At 49.5% G+C, this 21,716-nt stretch overlaps 1 protein-coding gene across 2 annotated transcripts; it reads right to left on the minus strand.

Annotated features, from left to right (window-relative positions):
• Window positions 1-1,425: 1,425 nt before the first annotated feature.
• dclre1c (DNA cross-link repair 1C, PSO2 homolog (S. cerevisiae)) lies at window positions 1,426-21,027 on the minus strand. Of its 2 annotated transcripts, none has more exons than XM_055653495.1 (14): window positions 20,839-21,027; window positions 20,146-20,197; window positions 19,170-19,254; window positions 17,065-17,124; window positions 15,076-15,131; window positions 13,321-13,422; window positions 12,254-12,326; window positions 11,237-11,377; window positions 10,060-10,161; window positions 9,841-9,977; window positions 6,380-6,434; window positions 5,713-5,801; window positions 4,489-4,586; window positions 1,426-2,424 (listed from the first exon to the last, which is right to left on the minus strand). In XM_055653495.1, the coding sequence occupies exons 1-14, from the start codon at window positions 20,945-20,947 to the stop codon at window positions 1,931-1,933; spliced, it is 1,653 nt and encodes a 550-aa protein (XP_055509470.1). In that variant the 5' UTR covers window positions 20,948-21,027; the 3' UTR covers window positions 1,426-1,930. The 2 variants fall into 2 exon arrangements, with proteins under 2 accessions (XP_055509470.1, XP_055509471.1); XM_055653496.1 differs by having other exon boundaries at window positions 1,426-2,409; window positions 20,839-21,026.
• Between the last annotated feature and the right edge of the window lie 689 nt (window positions 21,028-21,716).

Here is a 21,716-nt window from a genome sequence, read left to right on the forward strand (position 1 = left end):
ATACCTCTTCACGTTTTAAGAAGAGGGATTTTTAACGTTGACAAGACTAGGCCTTTTGCTTTCTTAAATCTTGTCTGCAAGTCTCAGGATATCGGGTTAAACGTACAGCTAGAACAGATCACTAGATCTCCCATGGAAGTTTGTTTCTACCAACAGTTTTTGACATGAAAGACGACTCCATTTTCTTCATTGGAAAATTCTATTTTTGTATTTGCTTTTTTGTTTCCTTATAACAAAAATCGCCGCACTCTTGTGCTTTGGGGAGAGCTCTCTTTAGAAAAACAGCAGAGATGTTGTGTTTGCAGCTCGAGTTGAAATGAAAGGTGGAGACAGTGGCAACGTAATGTTGTCGGCTGCAACTTTTGGTGCTAAACGGGTCGCACACTGAACCGACCGACTGCGCGCGTGTGTGTGAGTGTGTGCGTGTGTGCATGAGCTCAGCTCACCGAGTGTCTCCAGGGGAGATGTTCAACAATGGTTCTCCACAGATACTTGAAGATGCCAAATGGAACATCTACCAGCTATGTCACCCCTCTCCTTGGTCAAGTGGGTATCTCATGTTGAACCAAGGGAAGGGGGACATTTTGTGTCTGGGGTATAGGAACATCTCCAACCATGGCCTGGACCACCGATTGCTTTGAGGTCACGAGACCTCGGTGTGGAGAAAATAAGGTTGCATTCAGTTATTTTTTTGTAGTAGGATTGTTTCGAGTCTTGTATACCTCTTTATACTGAGCTGTGAATTGCAAATTGGTGTAGCGTGTTTGCTTAAAGGAATGGTTCTGCAATGGTCTCTTGTTAATCTTCACCATCACATGGAGATGCCAGGAGCTGCAGATGCTGGTTTACAAAATAAAGACACACTGTTTTAAGGCAGAGATATATAGATTCTTGATTAGTACGGGTTTCAGGGGTTATGGGGAGAAGGCAGGAGAATGGGGTTATGAGGGAGAGATATCAGCCATTATTGAATGGTGGAGTAGACTTGATGGGCCGAATGGCATAATTCTGTTCCTATGACCTCAGCAGGTCAGGCAGCACTACTGGAGAACATAGATGGGTGACGTCTATACTGGAACCTAAACGTCACCTATCCATGTTCTCCACAGATGCTGCCTGACCCGCTGAGTTACTCCAGCACTGTGATTTGCTTGATTTGCTTGAGATTTCTGCATCTGCAGTTGCTTGTTTCTCAGCACCATTTCCTGCCCGTTACCCCTCAAGGTCCTGCAGTCTAGGGGCGGCACGGTGGCGCAGCAGTAGAGTTGGGACTAGGATAGATGGGCAGAAGGGCCTGTTTCCATGCTGCATCGCTCTGTGACTCCAACAGCCCGATCGATTGAAGATGAAAACCATGATTTTGCTGCAGTCTCGCTGGAACCCTGACGCAGGCCTCCGTCAAACCCTCAAGGAGTTTATCAATCAATCAATCAATCAGATTTATTGATCATCTACACATTGAAGTGCAGTGAAATGAATTTGCCAGCAGCGATACGATCAAAAAGAACACACAATACAGGATAAAATGTAACAAAAACATTCACCACACATCCTTCACTGTGGCAGAAGGCACAATGTACAGTGAGTCCTCCATTGTTCCCCGTGGTTGGGGCCATGAACCCTCCGCAGTCGCCGCTGCGGGCGGCCAGATGTACAGGCCCTCTCGTCGGGACGGTAAGTCCCGAATTGGTGCTTCCCTACCGGAGACCACGGCTTCACGATGATGTAGACCGCAGGCCGGCGGTCGGAGCTCTTCTCCAGGGATCCGGCTCCGGATGGTAAGTCCACGCCGTGCCCGCAGACCGCGGCTTCAGGCTGAACAGATCGCGGGTCAGCGATCGGAAACAGTCCACACTGGTCGGTCCCCTGCTCGTCCCCTGCCATCTCTCGTGGTCACACACCGCCTCTCCCTACCTGCGGGTGGGTCGACTCACTCCGTCTCCAGCCCGCTGCCCTGACTGGCCCGCTCCGATATGTGCGTGGACTGCGACGAACTCGGGATGGAGTGGGTGGAGTCGCCATCTTCGGAGTCGCTGAAGAGTTTTGGCGAGTGAGGAGCCATCTCCCGCTCCCAATCTTCATCCCGTTCCCGCTGGAAGAACGAGTGCCAGCTGGGGGCGATTGTCTCCTCGCTCGCCGTGCCCCCGGCCCGCTGCCCTGCGCCCCCGCTGGCCCTCGGCGCGCTCGTCTCTTCAGCGTTGGCTCCGTCAATCTCTTCCTCTTCATCCTCCTCGTTCGACTCTTCGCAATCGTGGAACTCGGGGATGAAGCAGGCGGGAGGTTCGCTGTTCACCAGGACCTCGTCGTCTGGCTCACGTCTGTCCGTGGGGGGCGAGGGAGGTGGGACGCACAGCGCCCGTTTCACCGGTATTACATGGTAGTCGTCGAAGAGACCATCGATATCACCATCTGTGGAGGAAGGAACTGCAGATGCTGGTTTAAACTGATGATAGACACAAAAAGCTGGAGTCACTCAGCGGGACAGGCAGCATCTATGGAGAGAATGAATGGGTGACGTTTCGGGTCGAGACCCTTCTTCACGCTGAGAGTCAGGGGAGTCTCAGCGTGAAGAAGGGTCTCGACCTGAAATGTCACCTATTTTGCTCCACAGATGCTGCCTGTCCCGCTGAGTTACTCCAACATTTTGTTTAACAAAGAACAGCAGATGCTGGAAAAATCGTAGGGAGACAAAAATGCTGGAGTAACTCAGCGGGTCAGGCAGCATCTCTGGAGAGAAGGAATAGGTGATGTTTTGGGTTGAGACCCTTCTTCAGACTGAAGAAACGCCACCCATTCCTTCTCTCCAAATAAGCTGCCTGTCCCGCTGAGTAGCTCCAGCTTTTTGTGAGTAAGTAGTTTTGGTTGAGTTTATTGTCCCGTGTACCGAGGTACAGTGAAAAGCTTTTGTTGCGTGCCAACCAGTCAGCGGAAAGACAATACATGATTACAATCGAGCCGTCCACAGTGTACAGATACAGGATAAAGGGAATAACGTTTAGTGCAAGGTGAAGCCAGTATAAAAGGTAGTCCGTGGGTCACCAATGAAGTAGATAGTAATTCAGGACCGCTCTCTAGAGAGGAACAGCATTAGACAATAAACTAAACAAGATACCTCCTGAAGACAGAGTCAGTCACCGTACGGAAATGTCGCAGCGGGTAGAGGTGCTGCCTCCCAGAACCAGAGACCCGCGTTCCATACTGACTACGGGTGCTGTCTGTACGGAGTTTGCATGTTCTCCTTGTGACCTGCGTGGGTTTTCTCCGGGTGCTCCGGTTTCCTCCTACACTCCAAAGACGCGCAGGTTTGTAGGTTAATGGGCTTTGGCAAATTGTAAATTGTCCCTAGTGTGTGTAGGACAGTGATCGTGTGCGGGGATCGCTGGTCGGCACGGACTCGAAGGGTCCGTTTCGGCGCTGTATCTGTAATCTAAACTAGGAGCCGCTGAGATACTCCAGCACTGTGTGTGTCAGGAGGGACAGGGCTGTGTGTAACACTTGGTCGACCAGCAACCACACAATCACATTGTAAACACCTGCCTTGTTATTTGGCCAGAGGGCAGCGAGAGGTGAAAGGCATGGACTTTGGTTTGTTTATCAGACTGTTCCCATGTTCTCTCCAGACAGCACTGACCTCACCAGGAGCAAGGTTGATCATCACAGCCCATATCCGTGGGTGGAGCCGGATACACCGAGGTGCCCGAACACCTCACTGGGGAACGGAAGCTCACCTGTGTCTGGACTCAGGAAACTCTCTCATTCACTCACTCTCACTCTCTCGTACTCTCCCTCTCGCTCTCATTCTCTCTCTCACACTCTCTCTCACTGTGTGTGTGTGTGTGTGTGTGTGTGTGTGTGTGAGAATGTGTGTGTGTGTGTGTGTGTGTGAGTGTGTGTGTGTGTGTGTGTGTGTGTGTGTGTGTGTGTGTGTGTGTGTGTGTGTGTTAGAATCACCTGTCTGTTTTTGAGTGACCAGGCTGTGCGTGTGTGTCGAGACACAAAATGCTGGAGTAACTCAGAGACTTCTCTGGAGAAAAGGACAGGTGGCGTTTCGGGTCGAGAGAGAGTGACATCGTGTGTGTGTGTGTGTGTGTGTGTTATCTGTCTGTGCCTGGCTGTCTTGCGTGTGTGTGTGCACACGCGTGTGTCTTGTCCGTGTGTGTGTGTGTATCTGTGCCTGGCTGTGTATGTGTGTGTGTCTGTCTTTCTGTCCGTGCACACGCGTGTGTGTGTGTGCGTGTGTGTCAGTGTCTGACCCCCTCATTTACACATCAAACTATTTGTCCACCTGTTGGTCAAACAATGCGGACCAGACCTCATGCTGCAGTTGGACGGAGACACAAGGAACTGCAGACGCTGGAATCTTAAGCAAAACACAAAGTGCTGGAGGAACTAATTTCAGAGTGGGTGGGATGAGGTGATGTTGGGAGCTTCCTGGGAAAGACTCGGAGTGATCCAACTAACCCCATCCCACATATTCCTCACACTCACCTCCCTCGTTGGAGAAGCTCTGCCTCCATCTCTTCAGCTTCCCCAGTGGTTTGTAGACGGCTTCATCTCCACAATCCTTCCTGCAGAACGACTTCAATCTGGAGAAGACAGGTAGGAAACTCAAGGACCAGTCTCACCCCAGTTACTCCCTCTTCTCCCCTCTCCCATCGGGCAAGAGGTACAGAAGTGTGAAAACCAACGCACACCTCCAGATTCAGGGACAGTTTCTTCCCGGCTGTTATCAGGCAACTGAATCATCCTACCACAACTAGAGAGCGGTCCTGAACTACTATCTACCTCGTTGGTGACCCCCGGACTATCTTTGATCGGACTTTACCTTGCACTAGAACATTATTGTATTTATCCTTTACACTGTTGCGTCTTGATCTGAAACGTCAACTGTTCCTTCTCTCCGGAGATGCTGTCTGAGCCGCTGAGTTACTCCAGCTGTTTGTGTCTTTATCTACATTGCTCGATCCCTCTGCTCTACAACACTCCCCAGACCCCCACCTGCCACGGTGCCCATGTTTGTTCTCCTATTATCTGCAGTTTTGGTCTCCAAATTTGTGGAAGGACATTCTTGCTATTGAGGGAGTGCAGCGTAGGTTCACCAGGTTCATTCCCGGGATGGCGGGACTGTCATATGCTGAGAGAATGGAGCGGCTGGGCTTGTGGAGTTTAGAAAGTAGACAAAAGTGCTGGTGAAACTCAGCGGGTGCAGCAGCATCCATGGAGTGAAGGAAATAGGCAAAGTTTCGGGCCAAAACCCTTCAGAGTTTAGAAGGATGAGAGGGAATCTTATTGAAACATACAAGATTATGAAGGGTTTGGACACGCTAGAGGCAGGAAACATGTTCCGGATGTTGGGGGAGTCCAGAACCAGGGACTATAGTTTAAGAATACGGGGTAAGCCATTTACAACGGAGATGAGGAAAAACGTTTTCACACAGAGAGTTGTGAGTCTGTGGAATTCTCTGCCTTAGAAGGCAGTGGAGGCTGATTCTCTGAGTTAGATAGAGCTCTTAAAGATAGTGGAGTCAGGGGATATGGGGAGAAGGCAGGAATGGGGCACTGATTGTGGATGATCACCCATGATCACAGTGAATGGCGGTGCTGGCTCGAAAGGCCGAATGGCCTTTACTCCTGCGCCTATTGTCTATTGTCCAAATGCCACCACAGTGAAAATCACATGAGCTCAGAGCTTGTATCAACTGGTCTACTCACATCTCCTTTACCTCTTCATACGTCTTGCCCATAGGTAGCACATTAGCGTGGACAGTCACTGGTTGGATATACGAAAGGAAATCCTTTATCTGGCAGAGAGAGAGCGGGAGAGAAGAAACAAAGAATTCATTTTATTTAAAGAAAATATTTCTTTAGATAGTCAAAACTCAGCGGGTGCAGCAGCATCTATGGAGCGAAGGAAATAGGCAACGTTTCCAGCCGAAACCCTTCTGGAAACAGGCAACGTTTTGGGCCGAAACTCTTCTGGAAATAGGCAACGTTTCGGGCCGAAACCCTTCTGGAAATAGGCAACGTTTCGTTGCCTATTTCCTTCGTTCCATAGATGCTGCTGCACCCGCTGAGTTTCTCCAGCACTTTTGTCTACCTTCGTTTTTCCAGCATCTGCAGTTCCTTCTTAAACAAAATATCTCTTTACATTGTTTCTCTTGTTATTTAAATTAAAGAGAAAAGAGTGTGTAGGATAGTGTTAGTGTGCGGGGATCGCTGGTCGGTGTGGACTTGGTGGGCCGAAGGGCATGTTTCTGCGCTGTATCTCTAAACTAAGCTGTGCAAAACTCGCACACACACACACAGGGGCCTCTGGCTCTGTGAGGCAGCAGCTCTACCAACTGAAGCTCCGATGTGACGCTAAGCTGTTGATTATTACCTCAGTGAAGGACGAATGGAAGGAGAAACAGGCGCGGTAGCAACTCTCGCTAGTCCTGGAAAAATACAGACAATCAGATTAAGGAGATGTACACACAAGGAACATAGACAACAGATGGAGGAGTAGGCCGTTCGGCCCTTCGAGCCAGCACCGCCATTCAATACGAGCATGGTTGATTATCCAAAATCAGTACCCCGTTCCTGTTTTCTCCCCATATCCCTCGATTCCGTTAGCCCTAAGAGCTAAATCTAACTCTCTCTAGAAAACATTCCAGTGAATTGACCTCCACTGCCTTCTGTGGCAGAGAATTCCACAGATTCACAACTCTCTGGGTGAAAAAGGCTTTCTTCATCTCAGTCCTAAATGGCTGACCCCTTCTTCTTAAACTGTGACCCCTGGTTCCTGACTCCCCCAACATGGGGAACATTTTTCCTGCATCTAGCCTGTCCAATCCCTTAAGAATTTTATATGTTTCTATAAGATAACTAACTGCAGATGCTGGTTTACAAAGTACCGCATCTATTTCTCTCATAATTTAAATATATGTCCTCCCCTCCACTCCACGGAAAATAATCCAATTTATCCAGAAAAAAAACACTCCACGGGAAAATCAGCCAGGCATTTGGATATGACGTTTCACAGAAAAAAGACACGGGTCAGAGCATGCATGGATAGTAACGTTTCACAGAGTGCTGGAGTAACTCAGCGGGTCAGGCAGCATCTGTGGAGAACATGGATAGGTGACGTTTCACAGAGTGCTGGAGTAGTAGGCACTCAGAACATGGATAGGTGACGGGTCAGGCAGCATCTATGGAGAACATGGATAGGTGACGTTTCAGAGTGCTGGAGTACCTCAGCGGGTCAGGCAGCATCTGTGAAGAACATGGATATCCTACACACACTAGGGACAATTTACAATTTTACCAAAGCCAATTAACCTACAAACCTGCACGTTTTTGGAGTGTGGGAGGAAACCGGAGCACCCGAAGAAAACCCACGCAGGTCACGGGGAGAACGTGCAAACTCCGTACAGACAGCACCCGTAGTCAGGATCGAACCTGGATCTCTGTCGCTGTGAGGCAGCAACTCTACCGCTGCGCCTCTGTGACGGTTTCTGCATGGGTGCCAGTGGTGCAGCTGCTGTGGGAAACGTTGCTCCAGGTGGTTTCATGTCGACACCATCGTAACCTCACAGGGCTCTGTGGTCGTAAGATAGAGACCTCGACATTGGTGGGAACTCACAGCAGCTTTATTGGAATTAGGCGGGAGGAGCTGAAGGGTCTTGAGTTTTATAGTTTACAGTTTAGTCTATTGTCACGTGAACCGAGGTTTAGTGAAACGTTCATATGTTCATCAGAGCGGGATTAGGCCATTCGGCCCATCAAGTCTACTCCGCCATCGAGAGTGTTTAATTGTCGTATGTACAAAGAACAGAAGAATGAGATACTTGCAAGATGCAGATTTACAGGCCTGTTAACACAATGACGTGCAAATAGATATATAGGTCCACCACCCATTTTCCTGCATCCTTGGTTCATGTTCACGGTGATAGGAGCAGAATTAGGCCATTCGGCCCATCAAGTCTACTCCGCCATCCAATCATGGCTGATCTATCTCTCCCTCCTAACCCCATTCTCCTGCCTACTCCCCATAACCCCTGACACCCGCACTAATCAACAATCTATCTATCTCTGCCTTAAAAATATCCACTGACTTGTGGCCTCCACAGCCGTCTGTGACAATGAATTCCACAGATTCACCACCCTCTGGCTAAAGAAATTTATTTCTAAAGGAACGTCTTTTAATTCTGAGGATAAGACAGTCTGCAAATTCTTACCTTTCAGCAAAACACAACGTGCTGGAGGAACTGAGGGTCTGAAGACGGGTCTCGACCCAAAATATCACCTATTCCTTTTCTCCAGAGATGCTGCCTGACCTGCTGAGTTACCCCAGCATTTTGTGTCTATATTTAAGACATTTAGACAGATACGTGGATAGGACAGGTTTAGAGGGATAGACAATAGGTGCAGGAGTAGGCCATTCGGCCCTTTGAGCCTGCACCGCCACCCACTGTGATCATGGCTGATCATCCACAATCAGATCACCCCGTTCCTGCCTTCTCCCCATATCCCTTGACTCTGCTATCTTTAAGAGCTCTATCTAACTCTCTCTTGAAAGCATCCAGAGAATTTGCCTCCACCACCCTCTGAGGCAGAGAATTCCACAAATTCACAACTCTCTGGGTGAAAAAGTGTTTCCTCATCTCCGTTCTAAATGGCCTACCCCTTATTCTTTGGATATGGGCCAAATGCAGGCTGGTGGGACTAGTGTAGATGGAACATGTTTGTCGGCAGGGGCAAGGTGGGCCGAAGGGTTCTGTTTCCGCGCTGTATGACTAACTGAACTAGAAGTTAAAGACTGATATAGTCATCTTGGGACAGACACAGAATACTGGAGAAACTCAGCGGGTCAGGCAGCATCTGTGGAGAACATGGATAGGTGATGTTTCACAGAGTGCTGGAGTAACTCAGCGGGTCAGGCAGCATCTGTGGAGAACATGGATAGGTGATGTTTCACAGAGTGCTGGAGTAACTCAGCGGGTCAGGCAGCATCTGTGGAGAAAATGGATAGGTGACGTTTCACAGAGTGCTGGAGTAACTCAGCGGGTCAGGCAGCATCTCTGGAGAACATGGATAGATGATGTTTTGGGCTTGAGACCCATCTTCAGACTGAGTCGGGAGAGAGGGAAACGAGGGATGTTAAAGGGCACAAAGAAGAAAATGAATGAAAGGAATGAAAGCCATTAACTATGGTCAAGGAAAGGTGGAGCCCACAATGGTCCATTGTTGGCAGCGGGGAAGGTGATAGCGAGCGGATGCCAACAGTGAATCTCAACAGAACGACAGTGAAACTAGTACGACGACCAGGGTGGGTGAGGGTCGGAGAGAGAGCGGACCCAAGGGTTACTTACAATTAGAGAAGTCGTTACTCTGTGCTGACCAGTGATCCACGTACACTAAACACTATCCTACACACTGGGGACAATTTACATTCATAACCACGCCTATTCACCTACAAACCCGCACGTCTTTGGAGTGTGGGGGGAAACCGGAGCACCCGTAAAAAACACACGCAGGTCACGGGGAGAACGTGCAAACTCCGTACTGACAGCACCCGTAGTCAGGATGGAACCCGGGACTCTGGCGCTGTAAGGCAGCAGCTCTACCCGCTGCATCACCCTATACATCGGCAGGAACAAGCGCAGACTAACAATCGTTTCACTGAACCTCCTCTCGGCGGGAGAGAGTCATAAAGGGGGGGGCTAGACCGGGGGAGGGCTAGACCAGGGGAGGGGCTAGGCCGGGGGAGGGGGGGGGGGGGGCTAGACGGGGGGGGGGGGGGGGGGCTAGACTGGGGGGGGGGGGGGCTAGACTGGGGGGGGGGGGGGGGGGTCCCCTCACCTGACTATCACGTTGGCCCTCTTTATCCTTTCCGCAAACCACATGGTGGAGGGTTTGATGCTGATGATGCGCAGGGGAGTGCCGTCCGCAGCGATGTTCCCACACGGAAGCCTGTTCGCACGGACAAAGTAGTCTTCCTGTGGAAACATCACACAGTTGCTGCCTCACAGCGGCGAAACAAGTAACAAAACTGGCAGAATGTGCGGAGGTCACAGCTACCTTGGGATGCCTACACGCGTGGATCTGTGTCATGCGGTCCATGGTCACGTGGTGCAGGATCTCCGGCATGTTTTTGAACATGTCTAGCTTGTTCAGATGAACCTATGAAACACATACCAGAAATTAACCTTAGAACTGGCGCAGCGGGTAGAGCTGCTGCCTCACAGCGCCAGAGACCCGGGTTCCATCCTGACTACGGGCGCTGTCTGTACGGAGTTTGCACGATCTCCCCGTGACCTGCGTGGGTTTTCTCCGGGTGCTCCGGCTTCCTCCCACACTCCAAAGTTAATTCCCGGGATGGCGGGACTGTCATATGCTGATAGAATGGAGCAGCTGGGCTTGTACACTCTGGAGTTTAGAAGGATGAGAGGATATCTCATTGAAACATATAAGATTGTTAAGGGTTTGGACACGCTAGAGGCAGGAAACATGGTCCCGATGTTGGGGGAGTCCAGAACCAGGGGCCACAGTTTAAGAATAAGGAGTAAGCCATTTAGAATAGAGACAAGGAAACACTTTTTTTCACAGAGAGTTGCGAGCGTGTGGAATTCTCTGCCTCAGTAGGCGGTGGAGGCAGATTCTCTGCATGTTTTCGAGAGAGAGCTAGATAGGGCTCTTAAAAATAGCGGAGTCAGTGGATATGGGGAGAAGGCAGGAATGGGGCACTGATTGGGGATGATCATTGAATGGCGGTGCTGGCTCGAAGGGCCGAATGAACTACTCCTGCACCTATTGTCTATTGACCGTCAGGTTTGTAGGTTAATTGGCTTTGGTATAAATGTAACTTGTCCCTAGTGTGTGTGGGATAGTGTTAGCGCTGGCCGGCGCGGACTCGATGGGCCGAAGGGCCTGTTTCCTCACAAGGATTGGGTTGGGAGAAAGGTTTAGTTTTAGCTTAGTTTAGTTTCGAGATACAGTCAAGCCAATTAAAATGTTATACCAAGCCAATCAACTGGCAGAGTAGACTTAGAGAGTCATGGAGTGTTACAGCGTGGAAACAGGCCCTTCGGCCCACACCTGCCCACACCCTAGTCCCACCTGCCCACGTTTAGTCCATACCCCTCGAAACCTGTCCTCTCCATGTACCCGTTCAACTGTTTCTTAAACGTTGGGATAGTCCCCTGCCTTGATGGGCCGAATGGCCTAATAGTGCCGCTATGATTTATGAAGTGCTCACCTGGATGCCGAACTCTTCGCTGAGGTTGGTGAAGAGATACTCGTATCCGTAGGCCGCCTTGCAGTTGAGCCAGACCACGTGGTAAGGGCTGAGGGTGACCCAGCTGCCGACTAGCTGCATGATCCCGTTCAGACACTCCTCCTGGGCACCAAACCACACACTCAGTCCCACAGACATCTCCAACATTAATACATCAAGACCCGCTGCAGAGTTCACACTTTAGAGATACAGCGCAGAAACAGGCCCATCGGCCCATCGAGTCCGTGCCGACCAGCGATCCCCGCACACTAACACTATCCTACACACACTGGGGTCAATTTATGAATTTACAGTGGCACTGTGGCGCAGTGGTAGAGTTGCTGCCTCACATCGCCAGAGAACCGGGTTATTGAAACATATCAGATTGTAAAGGGTTATTTGAGGGAGTGCAGCAAAGGTTTACAAGGTTAATTCCCGGGATGGCGGGACTTAACCTTGCTGATTGGAGATATGGGGATAAGGTAGGAACGGGGTACTGATTGGGTATGATCAGCCATGATCACATTGAATGGTGGTGCTGGCTCGAAGGGCCGAATGGCCTACTCCTGTACCTATTGTCTATGGTCTATCCATGTACCCGTCCAAATGCCTTTTAGAATGTTGTTATAGTCCCTGCCGGCATAGAATGTTGTTATAGTCCCTGTTGTTATACCTCCTCCGGCAGCTCGTTCCTTACACCCACCACCCTCTGTGTGAAAAAGTTGCCCCTCAGGTTCCTGTAAGGTCTTTCCTCTCATCACCTTAAACCAATGTCATCAGGTTGGGCATCGGGGGTTACGGGCAGAAGGCAGGAGAATGGTTCAGGAGGGAGAGATACATCAGCCATGATTGAATGGCGGAGTAGACTTGATGGGCAGAATGGCCTAATTCTGCTGCTACCACATATGAACTCATGAACTCATGTTTGGGGGTCCCGGGGAGGACAAATGAAACTCTTGTCAAAATCTGAGATGTGCGTTGAAGTTCAGATATACTTACCCGGCTAGGGATTTGGTAGAATCGTGGATCACAGAATGTCGTGTCTAAATACACAGTCGATATGTCTTTGACCCTGAGGTAGAAGAATGACAGAACGGTCATGGCCATTCGGGCCATCCAATACATGCTATCTTCAGCAGTCACATCGCCCACATCACAAGATATTTGGCATATTGTCCATCATCAGTCAGAGCATTGAGTATAGAAGTTGGGAGGTCATGCTGCAGTTGTATAAGACGTCGGTGAGGCCACATTTAGTGTATTGTGTTCAGTTCTGGGCACATTGTTATAGGAAAGATGTCGTCAAGCTGGGAAGGGTATTGCGAAGATTTACGAGGATGTTGCCAGGACTAGAGGGTGTGAGCTACAGGTTGAGCAGGCTGGGACTCTATTCCTTGGAGCGCAGGAGGATGAGGGGTGATCTTATGTAGGTGTATAAAATCATGAGAGAAATAGATGCACAGAGTCTCTTGCCCAGAGTAGGGGAATTGAGGACCAGAGGACATAGGTTCACGGTGAAGGGGAAAAGATTCAAAAATAATATGAGGGGTAACTTTTTCACACAAAAGGGTGGTGGGTGTATGGAACGAGCTGCCGGAGGAGGTAGTTGAGGCAGGGACTATCGCAATGTTTAAGAAACAGTTAGACAGGTACATGGATAGGACAGGTTTGGAGGGATATGGACCAAACATGGGCAGGTGGGACTAGTGTAGATGGGACATGTTGGCCGGTGTGGGCAAGTTACAACGAAGGGCAAATTTTACTGAAGCCAATCATCCCACAAACCTGCACGTCTTTGGAGTGTGGGAGGAAACCGGAGCACCCGGAGAAAACCCACGCAGGAGAATGGGAGGACGTACAAACTCCGTACAGACAGCATGAAAATCAAACCCGGGTCCCTGCAGCCATTCGGCTCATCAAGTCTGGGAATGAGTGAGGTTTTGGGTCGAGACCCTTCTTCAGAGGTGTAGATGGAGTCGATGGTGGGGGGGTGAGGGGTGCTGGTTTGTGCATTAGACTGGGTTAGGAGCTGACACTGGGAAGGGTCAAGGTTGATGTTGCGTTACCTGCCACCTGAGTGTAGCCACTCCAGACGAGCAGCCTCTCCGCTGGCCAGCCGGAAATCTCCAGTGTACAGCACCGTGCCACCCATCCCCTCAAACAGGAACCTGCAACCAAGCACACAGCACAACCCCAGCACAAAGTGGCCGTTAGTTTAGAGATAGACAATAGGTGCAGGAGTAGTGGCTGATCATCCCCAATCAGTATCCCGTTCCTGCCTTCTCCCCATATCCCCTGACTCCGCTATCTTTAAGAGCCCTATCTAGCTCTCTCTTAAAAGCATCCAGAGAACTGGCCTCCACCGCCCTTTGAGGCAGAGAATTCCACAGACTCTCAACTCTGTGAGAAAAATTATTTCCTCGTCTCCGTTCTAAATGGCCGACCCCTTATTCTTAAACTGTGGCCCCTGGTTCTGGCCTCCCCAACGCCGGGAACATGTTTCCTGCCTCTAGCGTGTCCAAACCCTTAACAATCTTATATGTTTCAATAAGATCCCCTCTCATCGTTCTAAACTCCAGCGTGTACAAGCCCAGCTGCTCCATTCTCTCAGCATATGACAGTCCCGCCATCCCGGGAATTAACCTTGTGAACCTACGCTGCACTCCCTCAATAGCAAGAATGTCCTTCCTCAAATTAGGGGACCAAATGCACACAATACTCCAGGTGTGGTCTCACTAGGGCCCTGTACAACTGCAGAAGGACCTCTTTGCTCCTATACGCCTCTTGTTATAAAGGCCAACATGCTATTGGCTTTCTTCACTGACTGCTGTACCTGCATGCTTTAGATAGTTTAGAGCGCGGCCACGATGGTGCAGCGGGTAGAGCTGCTGTCTCACAGCGCCAGAGACCCGGGTTCCATCACGATTACGAGTGCTTCCTGTATGGAGTTTGCACGTTCTCCCTGTGACCTGAGTGGGTTTTCTCCGGGCGCTCCGGTTTCCTCCCACACTCCAGGTTTGTAAGTTAATTGGCGGTGTATGTGTAAATTGTCCCTAGTGTATGTAGGATAGTGTTAGTGTGCGGGGATCGCTGGTCGGCGTGGACTCGGTGGGCCGAAGGGCCTGTTTCCGCGTTGTGCCTCTAAACAGAACTAAGATACAGTACAAAAACAGGCCCTTCAGCCCACCGAGTCCACGATGACCAGCGATCCCCGCACACTAACGCTATCCGACACACACTAGGGACAATTTACATTTATACCAAACCTACAAACCTGTACGTGTTTGCAAATGTTGGTGGAAACCGCAGCACCCAGAGAAAACCCACGCAGGTCACGGGGAGAACATGCAAACTCCGTACTGACAGCACCCGTGGTCAGGATGGAACTGGGATCTCCGGTGTGTATTAATGTATTATTGTTTGTTGTATGGATCCACCACCGATTTTCCAGCAACTGCTGGTCCGGCACCTCCTTTAATCCGGACAGAATCAAGAGAACGTGCTTGAAATCCCCCCTGGAAATAGTCGTATAAACAAAGAGATGAACGTACAGGTTGTAGCTGACTGCTCTGTCCCTGGACTGGTGAGAACTGTATGCGTTCCCTCCCTGTGCCTGCCACTCCCTGTCCCCTCCGCCCGTGTATGTACACCCTCTTCAGCGTCTAATGGCCGCCCCCCTAGTGTCCATAATAATACTGCAAGATATATCTCAGCAAAATAATATGATATGCCAACAATAAACATAAAAGGCTCCTACACTAATAATTGCACTGAGGATCGGAGCTTGGTAAAGCAATGGCATAAAACACAATGGTACCTACATAACGGATCCAGGGCAATGGCCTGCAGGTAGTAGAGTCACCAGAATGTCTTCCTTCTGTTCAAAGTCAAAATAGCATCCGTAAGTTTTACGCAAAAACAATCAAAAGGCAGATCATTAGTTTAGAAACATATAAAATGTAGGTGCAGGAGTAGGCTATTCAGCACTTCCAGCCAGCACCACCATTCAATATGATCATGGCTGATCATCCAAAATCAGTACCCCGTTCCTGCCTGCTCCCCATATCATCTCAGTTTTCAAGAGAGAGTTAGATTTAGCTCTTTGGACTAACAAAATCAACGGATATGGTGAAAAGCAGGAACGGGGTACAGATTTTAGTTGATCAACCATGATCATATTGAACGGTGGTGCTGGCTCGAATGGCCTACTCCTACACCTATTTTTCTATGATGCTGTTAGACCCATAAGCTATTTAGTTTTTATTTAGTTTAGTTTAGAGCTACAGTGCAGAAACAGACCCTTTCAGCCCGTCGAATCTGCGCTGACCAGCGATCCCCGCACACTAACACTATCTGACACACACTAGGGGACAATTTACAGAAGCCAATTAATCTACAAACCCGCACGTCTTTGGTATGTGGGAGGTAACCGGAGAACCCGGAGGAAACCCACGCAGGTCACAGGGAGAACGTACAAACTCCGTACAGACAGCACCCATAGTCAGGATTGAGCCTGGGTCTCTGACGCGGTGAAGCAGCAACTCTACCGCTGCACCATCATTTTTTTCCTGTGAAAATGTATTGATTGAAGCAAAAAGAGACACAAACTCAGTGGGTCAGGCAGCATCTCTGGAGAAGGGTGCACGGTGGTGCAGCGGGTAGAGCTGCTGCCTCACAGCGCCAGAGACCCAGGCTCAATCCTGACTACGGGTGCTGTCTGTACGGAGTTTGTACGTTCTCCCCGTGACTGCGTGGGTTTTCTCTGGGCGCTCCAGTTACCTGCCACACTCCAAAGACGTGCGGGTTTGTAGGTTAATTGGCTTCTGTCAATTGTTCCTAGTGTGTAGGATAGAACTAGTGTACGGGGTGATCGCTGTTCGGCATGAACTCGGTGGGCCGAAGGGCCTGTTTCTACGCTGTATCTCTAAACTAAACTAAAAACATGCATTTGTGATGTGGTTGGGATGTTTCTTCAGCCCTTATAGAAAACGTCACCTATCCATGTTCTCCACAGATGCTGCCTGACCCGCTGAGTTACTCCAGCACTCTGTGCCCTTTATTTGTATACCAGCATCTGCAGTTCCTTGTTTTTACATTGATACTGTGTTGATTGAAGGTTTCGAATCTGTCCTTCCTAAATACTTGCAGTACATAAACCACGCAGTGTAAGACCAGCAGTGTACCCTACAACAGGTGTCCCACAGGGCGAGTGTGTGTGCTTGGAGCGTTATACAGAGGGAGCATGTGTTCAACAATGTACTCTGCACAGCTGCAAGGCTTTTCTCACAACCACAAGCCAACAACAAGGCTAGCTTGCACCATGGGCAAAGTAGGTCAAGGTTCAGTAGCAGAAAATACAAAGTATATTGAACTCTCTAACTTCAAATAACCCTTGCTTTCCCTTTCTCCATCCCTTCCCAGTTCTCCGACCAGTCTGACTGTCCTCGCTTACATCTTATCTCTGTTGTTGTATCTTTCTCCAAGCCAACAATGATCTACTCCACATTTTCCTTGATCTCCATCTCCCTTGCCTTGTCTTCACACCTTGCACTTCCTTATCTCTGTATCTCCCTCTCCCCCCTCCCTCGACTAGGTCTGAAGAAGAGTCTATCCCTCTCCCCCTCTCGACTAGGTCTGCAGAAGGGTCTAGGATGGAATGGTCAGGTTGGGCCGAAGGGCATGTTTCCATGCTGTAACTCTGTCACTACAATGTTCATACCCATTTAAAAAAAAACATTTTCAGATGATAATACTTATTTGAACATCTGGCCCAGAGTGAGGACCAGAGGGAGGACAAGGTTAAGCTCTACCTTTCCTGCAGCTTCATCAACCAAGGAGATTTGAGTTGGAGTTTCAACTTCAATGGCAGCCTGAAAAAAACAAACATTTACTGCACTTTTCCCTTTCAACATTTCTCGTGGAATTTTCAATTAAAATCTACATCCTCAACACCTTTGAGACATTATTGCCATAGAGGGAGTGCAGAGACGGTTCACCAGACTGATTCCTGGGATGTCAGGACTGTCTTATGAAGAAAGACTGGATAGACTTGGTTTATACTCTCTCTAGAATTTAGAAGATTGAGAGGGGATCTTATAGAAACTTACAAAATTCTTAAGGGGTTGGACAGGCTAGATGCAGGAAGATTGTTCCCGATGTTGGGGAGTCCCAGGACAAGGGGTCACAGCTTAAGGATAAAGGGGAAATCCTTCAAAACCGAGATGAGAAGAACTTTTTTCACACAGAGAGTGGTGAATCTCTGGAATTCTCTGCCACAGAGGGTAGTTGAGGCCAGTTCATTGGCTATATTTAAGAGGGAGTTAGATGTGGCCCTTGTGGCTAAGGGGATCAGGGGGTATGGAGAGAAGACAGGTACGGGATACTGAGTTGGATGATCAGCCATGATCATATTGAATGGCGGTGCAGGCTCGAAGGGCCGAATGGCCTACTCCTGCACCTAATTTCTACGTTTCTATGGGACAGCTGGCTTTGTGAAATGTTTGTTTTAATAGTGCCTTTCACATCCCTTCTAGGATCCTTCACAGTCATGAAGTATCTGGTTTAGGTTCAGGTTCATTGTTGTCACGTGTACCGAGGTACAGTGGAATGCTGTGTTTAGCATGCTGACCAATCTAATCAGATTATACTACACATAAATACAACCAGGTCAAACTCAAGTACAATAGGTAGAGTCAAGACAAAGAAAGAGTGAGTATTGGAGCGCAACAGTTCCAGAGAAAAAGTCCAAGGTCTGCAGCAAGGTAGGTTGGAAGACAATAGACAAAGATCGGGACAGCACACTAGCTTATGGAAGGACCGTTCAAAAGCCTGATAACAGAGGGGAAGAAGCTGTTCCTGAGTCTGGTGGTGCGCGCTTTCAAGCTTCTGTACCTTCTGCCGGACGGGAGCGGGGAGAAGAAGGAATGACCGGGGTGGGACAGGGACAAGTCTTTGATTATGTCGGCTGCTTTCCCGAGGCAGCGTGAAGTGTAGATGGAGTCAATGGTGGGGAGTGTGGTCTGTGTGATGGACTGGGCTACATCTACAATGGTGGGGAGTGTGGTGTGTGTGATGGACTGGGCTACATCTACAATGGTGGGGAGTGTGGTGTGTGTGATGGACTGGGCTACATCTACAATGGTGGGGAGTGTGGTCTGTGTGATGGACTGGGCTACATCTACAATGGTGGGGAGTGTGGTCTGTGTGATGGACTGGGCTACATCTACAATGGTGGGGAGTGTGGTCTGTGTGGGACTGGGCTACATCTACAATGGTGGGGAGTGTGGTCTGTGTGAGGGACTGGGCTACATCTACAATGGTGGGGAGTGTGGTCTGTGTGATGGACTGGGCTACATCTACAATGGTGGGGAGTGTGGTCTGTGTGATGGACTGGGCTACATCTACAATGGTGGGGAGTGTGGTGTGTGTGATGGACTGGGCTACATCTACAATGGTGGGGAGTGTGTGGTGTGTGTGAGGGACTGGGCTACATCTACAATGAGGAACAAAGTTTAAAAGAGATGTCCAGGGTAAGTTTAAAGATATTTAGGATATATAATAATAATAACTTTATTTATAAAGCGCTTTTAGACAACATCAGTTACCACAAAGTGCTGTACATGGGAAGTCAACAAAAAGTTATTACAAACTACTAAAACCATTAAGACGACAGGACTATAAAAACAGTAAAAATTAAAAGACATTAAAAGCACTAAAACAGGAACAATGTCTCAGCCAGTGTCGAAAGCCAGTGAATAAAAGTGAGTTTTTAGGGAGGATTTAAAGATGGACAGTGAAGGGGCCTGTCTGATCTGCAGCGGCAAGGTGTTCCAGAGTGCCGGGGCAGCAACAGAAAAGGCTCTATCCCCTTTGAGCTTCCGCTTAGACCTATAAGGGTACTGAGAAAGGAACTTACGATATAGTTCTCCCAGAATTTGTATTTGCTACTTGTTAGTAGAATTTCCTTTGTCACTGGTGAACAGTAAAGTCTCAGCTTCAAACTAAAATGAAAAGGAAATAAAGAATAATTCTTTAGTATTAATTCAGTAATTCAAATGCCCACCATCGAATGTCCATCACAGTACTGACCTCCCCACCATCGAAGGGATCTACAGGAGTCACTGCCTCAAAAAGGCAGCCAGCATCATCAGGGACCCACACCATGTTGCTCACGCTCTCATCTCGGTGCTACCATGGGGAAGAAGGTACAGGAGCCTGAAAACCTTGGCCTCCAGGTTCAAGAACAGCTTCTTCCCAACAACCATCAGGCTCTTGAACTCTGCACAACACTGACCTCAGCAACTGTGATCGTATACGGACAGTGTCTTTGGTTGCAATTCAAGAACAAAGTTCACCATGACCTTCTTAGGGACAGTTTCAGATGGTGAATGAATAATGGTCATGTCATGATGGTGACATTGTGCGAGTGAACGTGAAAAGAAGCATTTTTGTGTTTTTAGAGATACAGCATGGAAACAGGCCCTTCGGCCCACCAAGCCCACGCTGACCATCGATCGCCCGCTCACACTAGTTCTATGTTATCTCACTTCATCATCCACTCCCTACCCACTAGGGGGCAATTTACAGAGGGCCGATTAACCTACGAAAACCGCGCGTCTTTGGGATGTGGAAGGAAACCGGAGCACCCGGAGGAAACCCACGCAATCACGGGGAGAACGTACAAACTCCATACAGACAGCACCCGTAGTCAGGATGGAACCCGGGTCCCTGGCGCTGTGAGGCAGCAGCTCTACCCGCTGCGCCACCGTGCCACACACATGTAACATGTATTGCATAAAGCACCATTGACTATTGAGACATCTGCCCACCACAAACACCAGCCAGCCACAACGACAAATAGCAGGCAGGACACGGAGGTAGGGGGATCGTACCTGCATTCCAGGCGCCGCTGAAGAGCGGGTGCTTTTAACCCTTTCATGTGATCTGCGGACACAATGGTTGGGAAACACGATTACTCACAGTCCGTCCTCCCTCCCTCCCTCCCTCACGGTCTGAAGAAAGGTCTCGACCCGAAACGTCATCCATCCCTTTTCTCCAGAGATGCTGCCTGACCCGCTGAGTTACTCCAGCACTCTGTGTACAGCTAGGGTCTAGTCCTGATTTTCCCCATCTAGCACATTAAGGCCCGTGTACTTTTTCTCTGTAACCTGGAACTGTATTCCTTGGAGGGGGTGATCTTACAGGTGTTTAAGAGGTGAATAGATAGACTTTTACTCAGAGTAGGGAAATCAAGAACCAGACCATTTGGGATGTTGGGGGGGGGGGGGGGGGGGGAGGAGGGAAAGGGGTAGGGAGGGAGGAAGGGAAAGGGAGTGGGGAGGAGGAGGCATGATGGTGAGGGGTTAGAGGGGGGTAGGGAGGGAGGAGGTGGGGGAGAGGGGCTGGGAGATGAGGGGGGGTAGAGAGAGGGGAGGGGAGAGGGAGAAAGGAGAGGGGGAGAGAGAAAGGAGAGAAAGGAGAGGGAGAGGGGAGAGGGGAGAGGGGAGAGGGGGAGAGGGGAGGGAGGAGAGGGGGGAGGAGAGAGTCGGAGAGGAGAGGAGTCGGGTCGGGTTCGCGATGCGCACCTTTGTGGCAGTGGGAGAGGAAGAAGGCCTTAGCCAGCAGGTTGTCTCTGTCGAACCTGTCGATGGACAGGCTGGGATACTCGGCCATGCGGCCCCCGAACGAGCTCATCGCCGCCGCTTCCCCCCCGTGTCCCCCCTTCTCTCTGCCGCGTCCGCGGGCAAACTGTTACAGGCCGCCTCACAGACCGGCCAATCAGCGCGCGGTGGGGGCGGGATCTGGGGAACCCGGAAGTCGGTGAGCACGGAAGCGTTTGTCTGGGCCGTGAGGAACGTCTGTCTGTCTGTCTGGGCAGTGGGGATTAAAATGTCTACAATGTCAAAATATAAAAAGCAAATGTGCAAAACATTTCCTGCTTTAACAATATTTGACATTTATATGTTGCAAACACATTTGAATGGTAGATTTTTCTTAAGTTGTTACTGCAATTGCATCAAAGTGTTGAAAATAGGCCAGACAACATCAAATATAGACACAAAATGCTGGAGTAACTCAGCAGGACGGGCTGCATCTCTGGAGAGAAGGAATGGGTGATGTTCATAAATTCATATATGATAGGAGCAGAATTAGGCCATTCGGCCCATCAAGTCTACTCTGCCATTCAATCATCGCTGATCTATCTCACCCTTCTAACCCCATTCTCCTGCTTTTCCCCATAACCCCTGACACCCGTACTAATCATGAATCAATCTATCTCTGCCTTAAAAATATCCACTGACTTGGCCTCCACAGCCGTCTGCGGCAAAGAATTCCACAGATTCACCACCCTCAGACTAAAGAAATTCCTCCTCACCTCCTTCCTTAAAGAACGTCTTTTAATTCTGAGACTGTGACCTCTGGTCCTAGACTCTCCCACTAGTGAAACATCCTCTCCACATCC

This window comes from Leucoraja erinacea, chromosome 22 (genome assembly GCF_028641065.1).
Source record: "Leucoraja erinacea ecotype New England chromosome 22, Leri_hhj_1, whole genome shotgun sequence".
In the NCBI taxonomy this organism is placed as follows: domain Eukaryota; kingdom Metazoa; phylum Chordata; class Chondrichthyes; order Rajiformes; family Rajidae; genus Leucoraja; species Leucoraja erinaceus.

Coding starts and splice junctions, on each gene's coding strand:
- dclre1c (XM_055653495.1), bottom strand. CDS start 20,947: ATGAGCTCGTTCGGGGGCCGCATGGCCGAGTATCCCAGCCTGTCCATC. Junction 19,255..20,145: donor CAGCGGCGCCTGGAATGCAG/GTACGATCCCCC, acceptor TTTTCATTTTAG/TTTGAAGCTGAGACTTTACT. Junction 10,162..11,236: donor GCGAAGAGTTCGGCATCCAG/GTGAGCACTTCA, acceptor TGTGTTTCATAG/GTTCATCTGAACAAGCTAGA.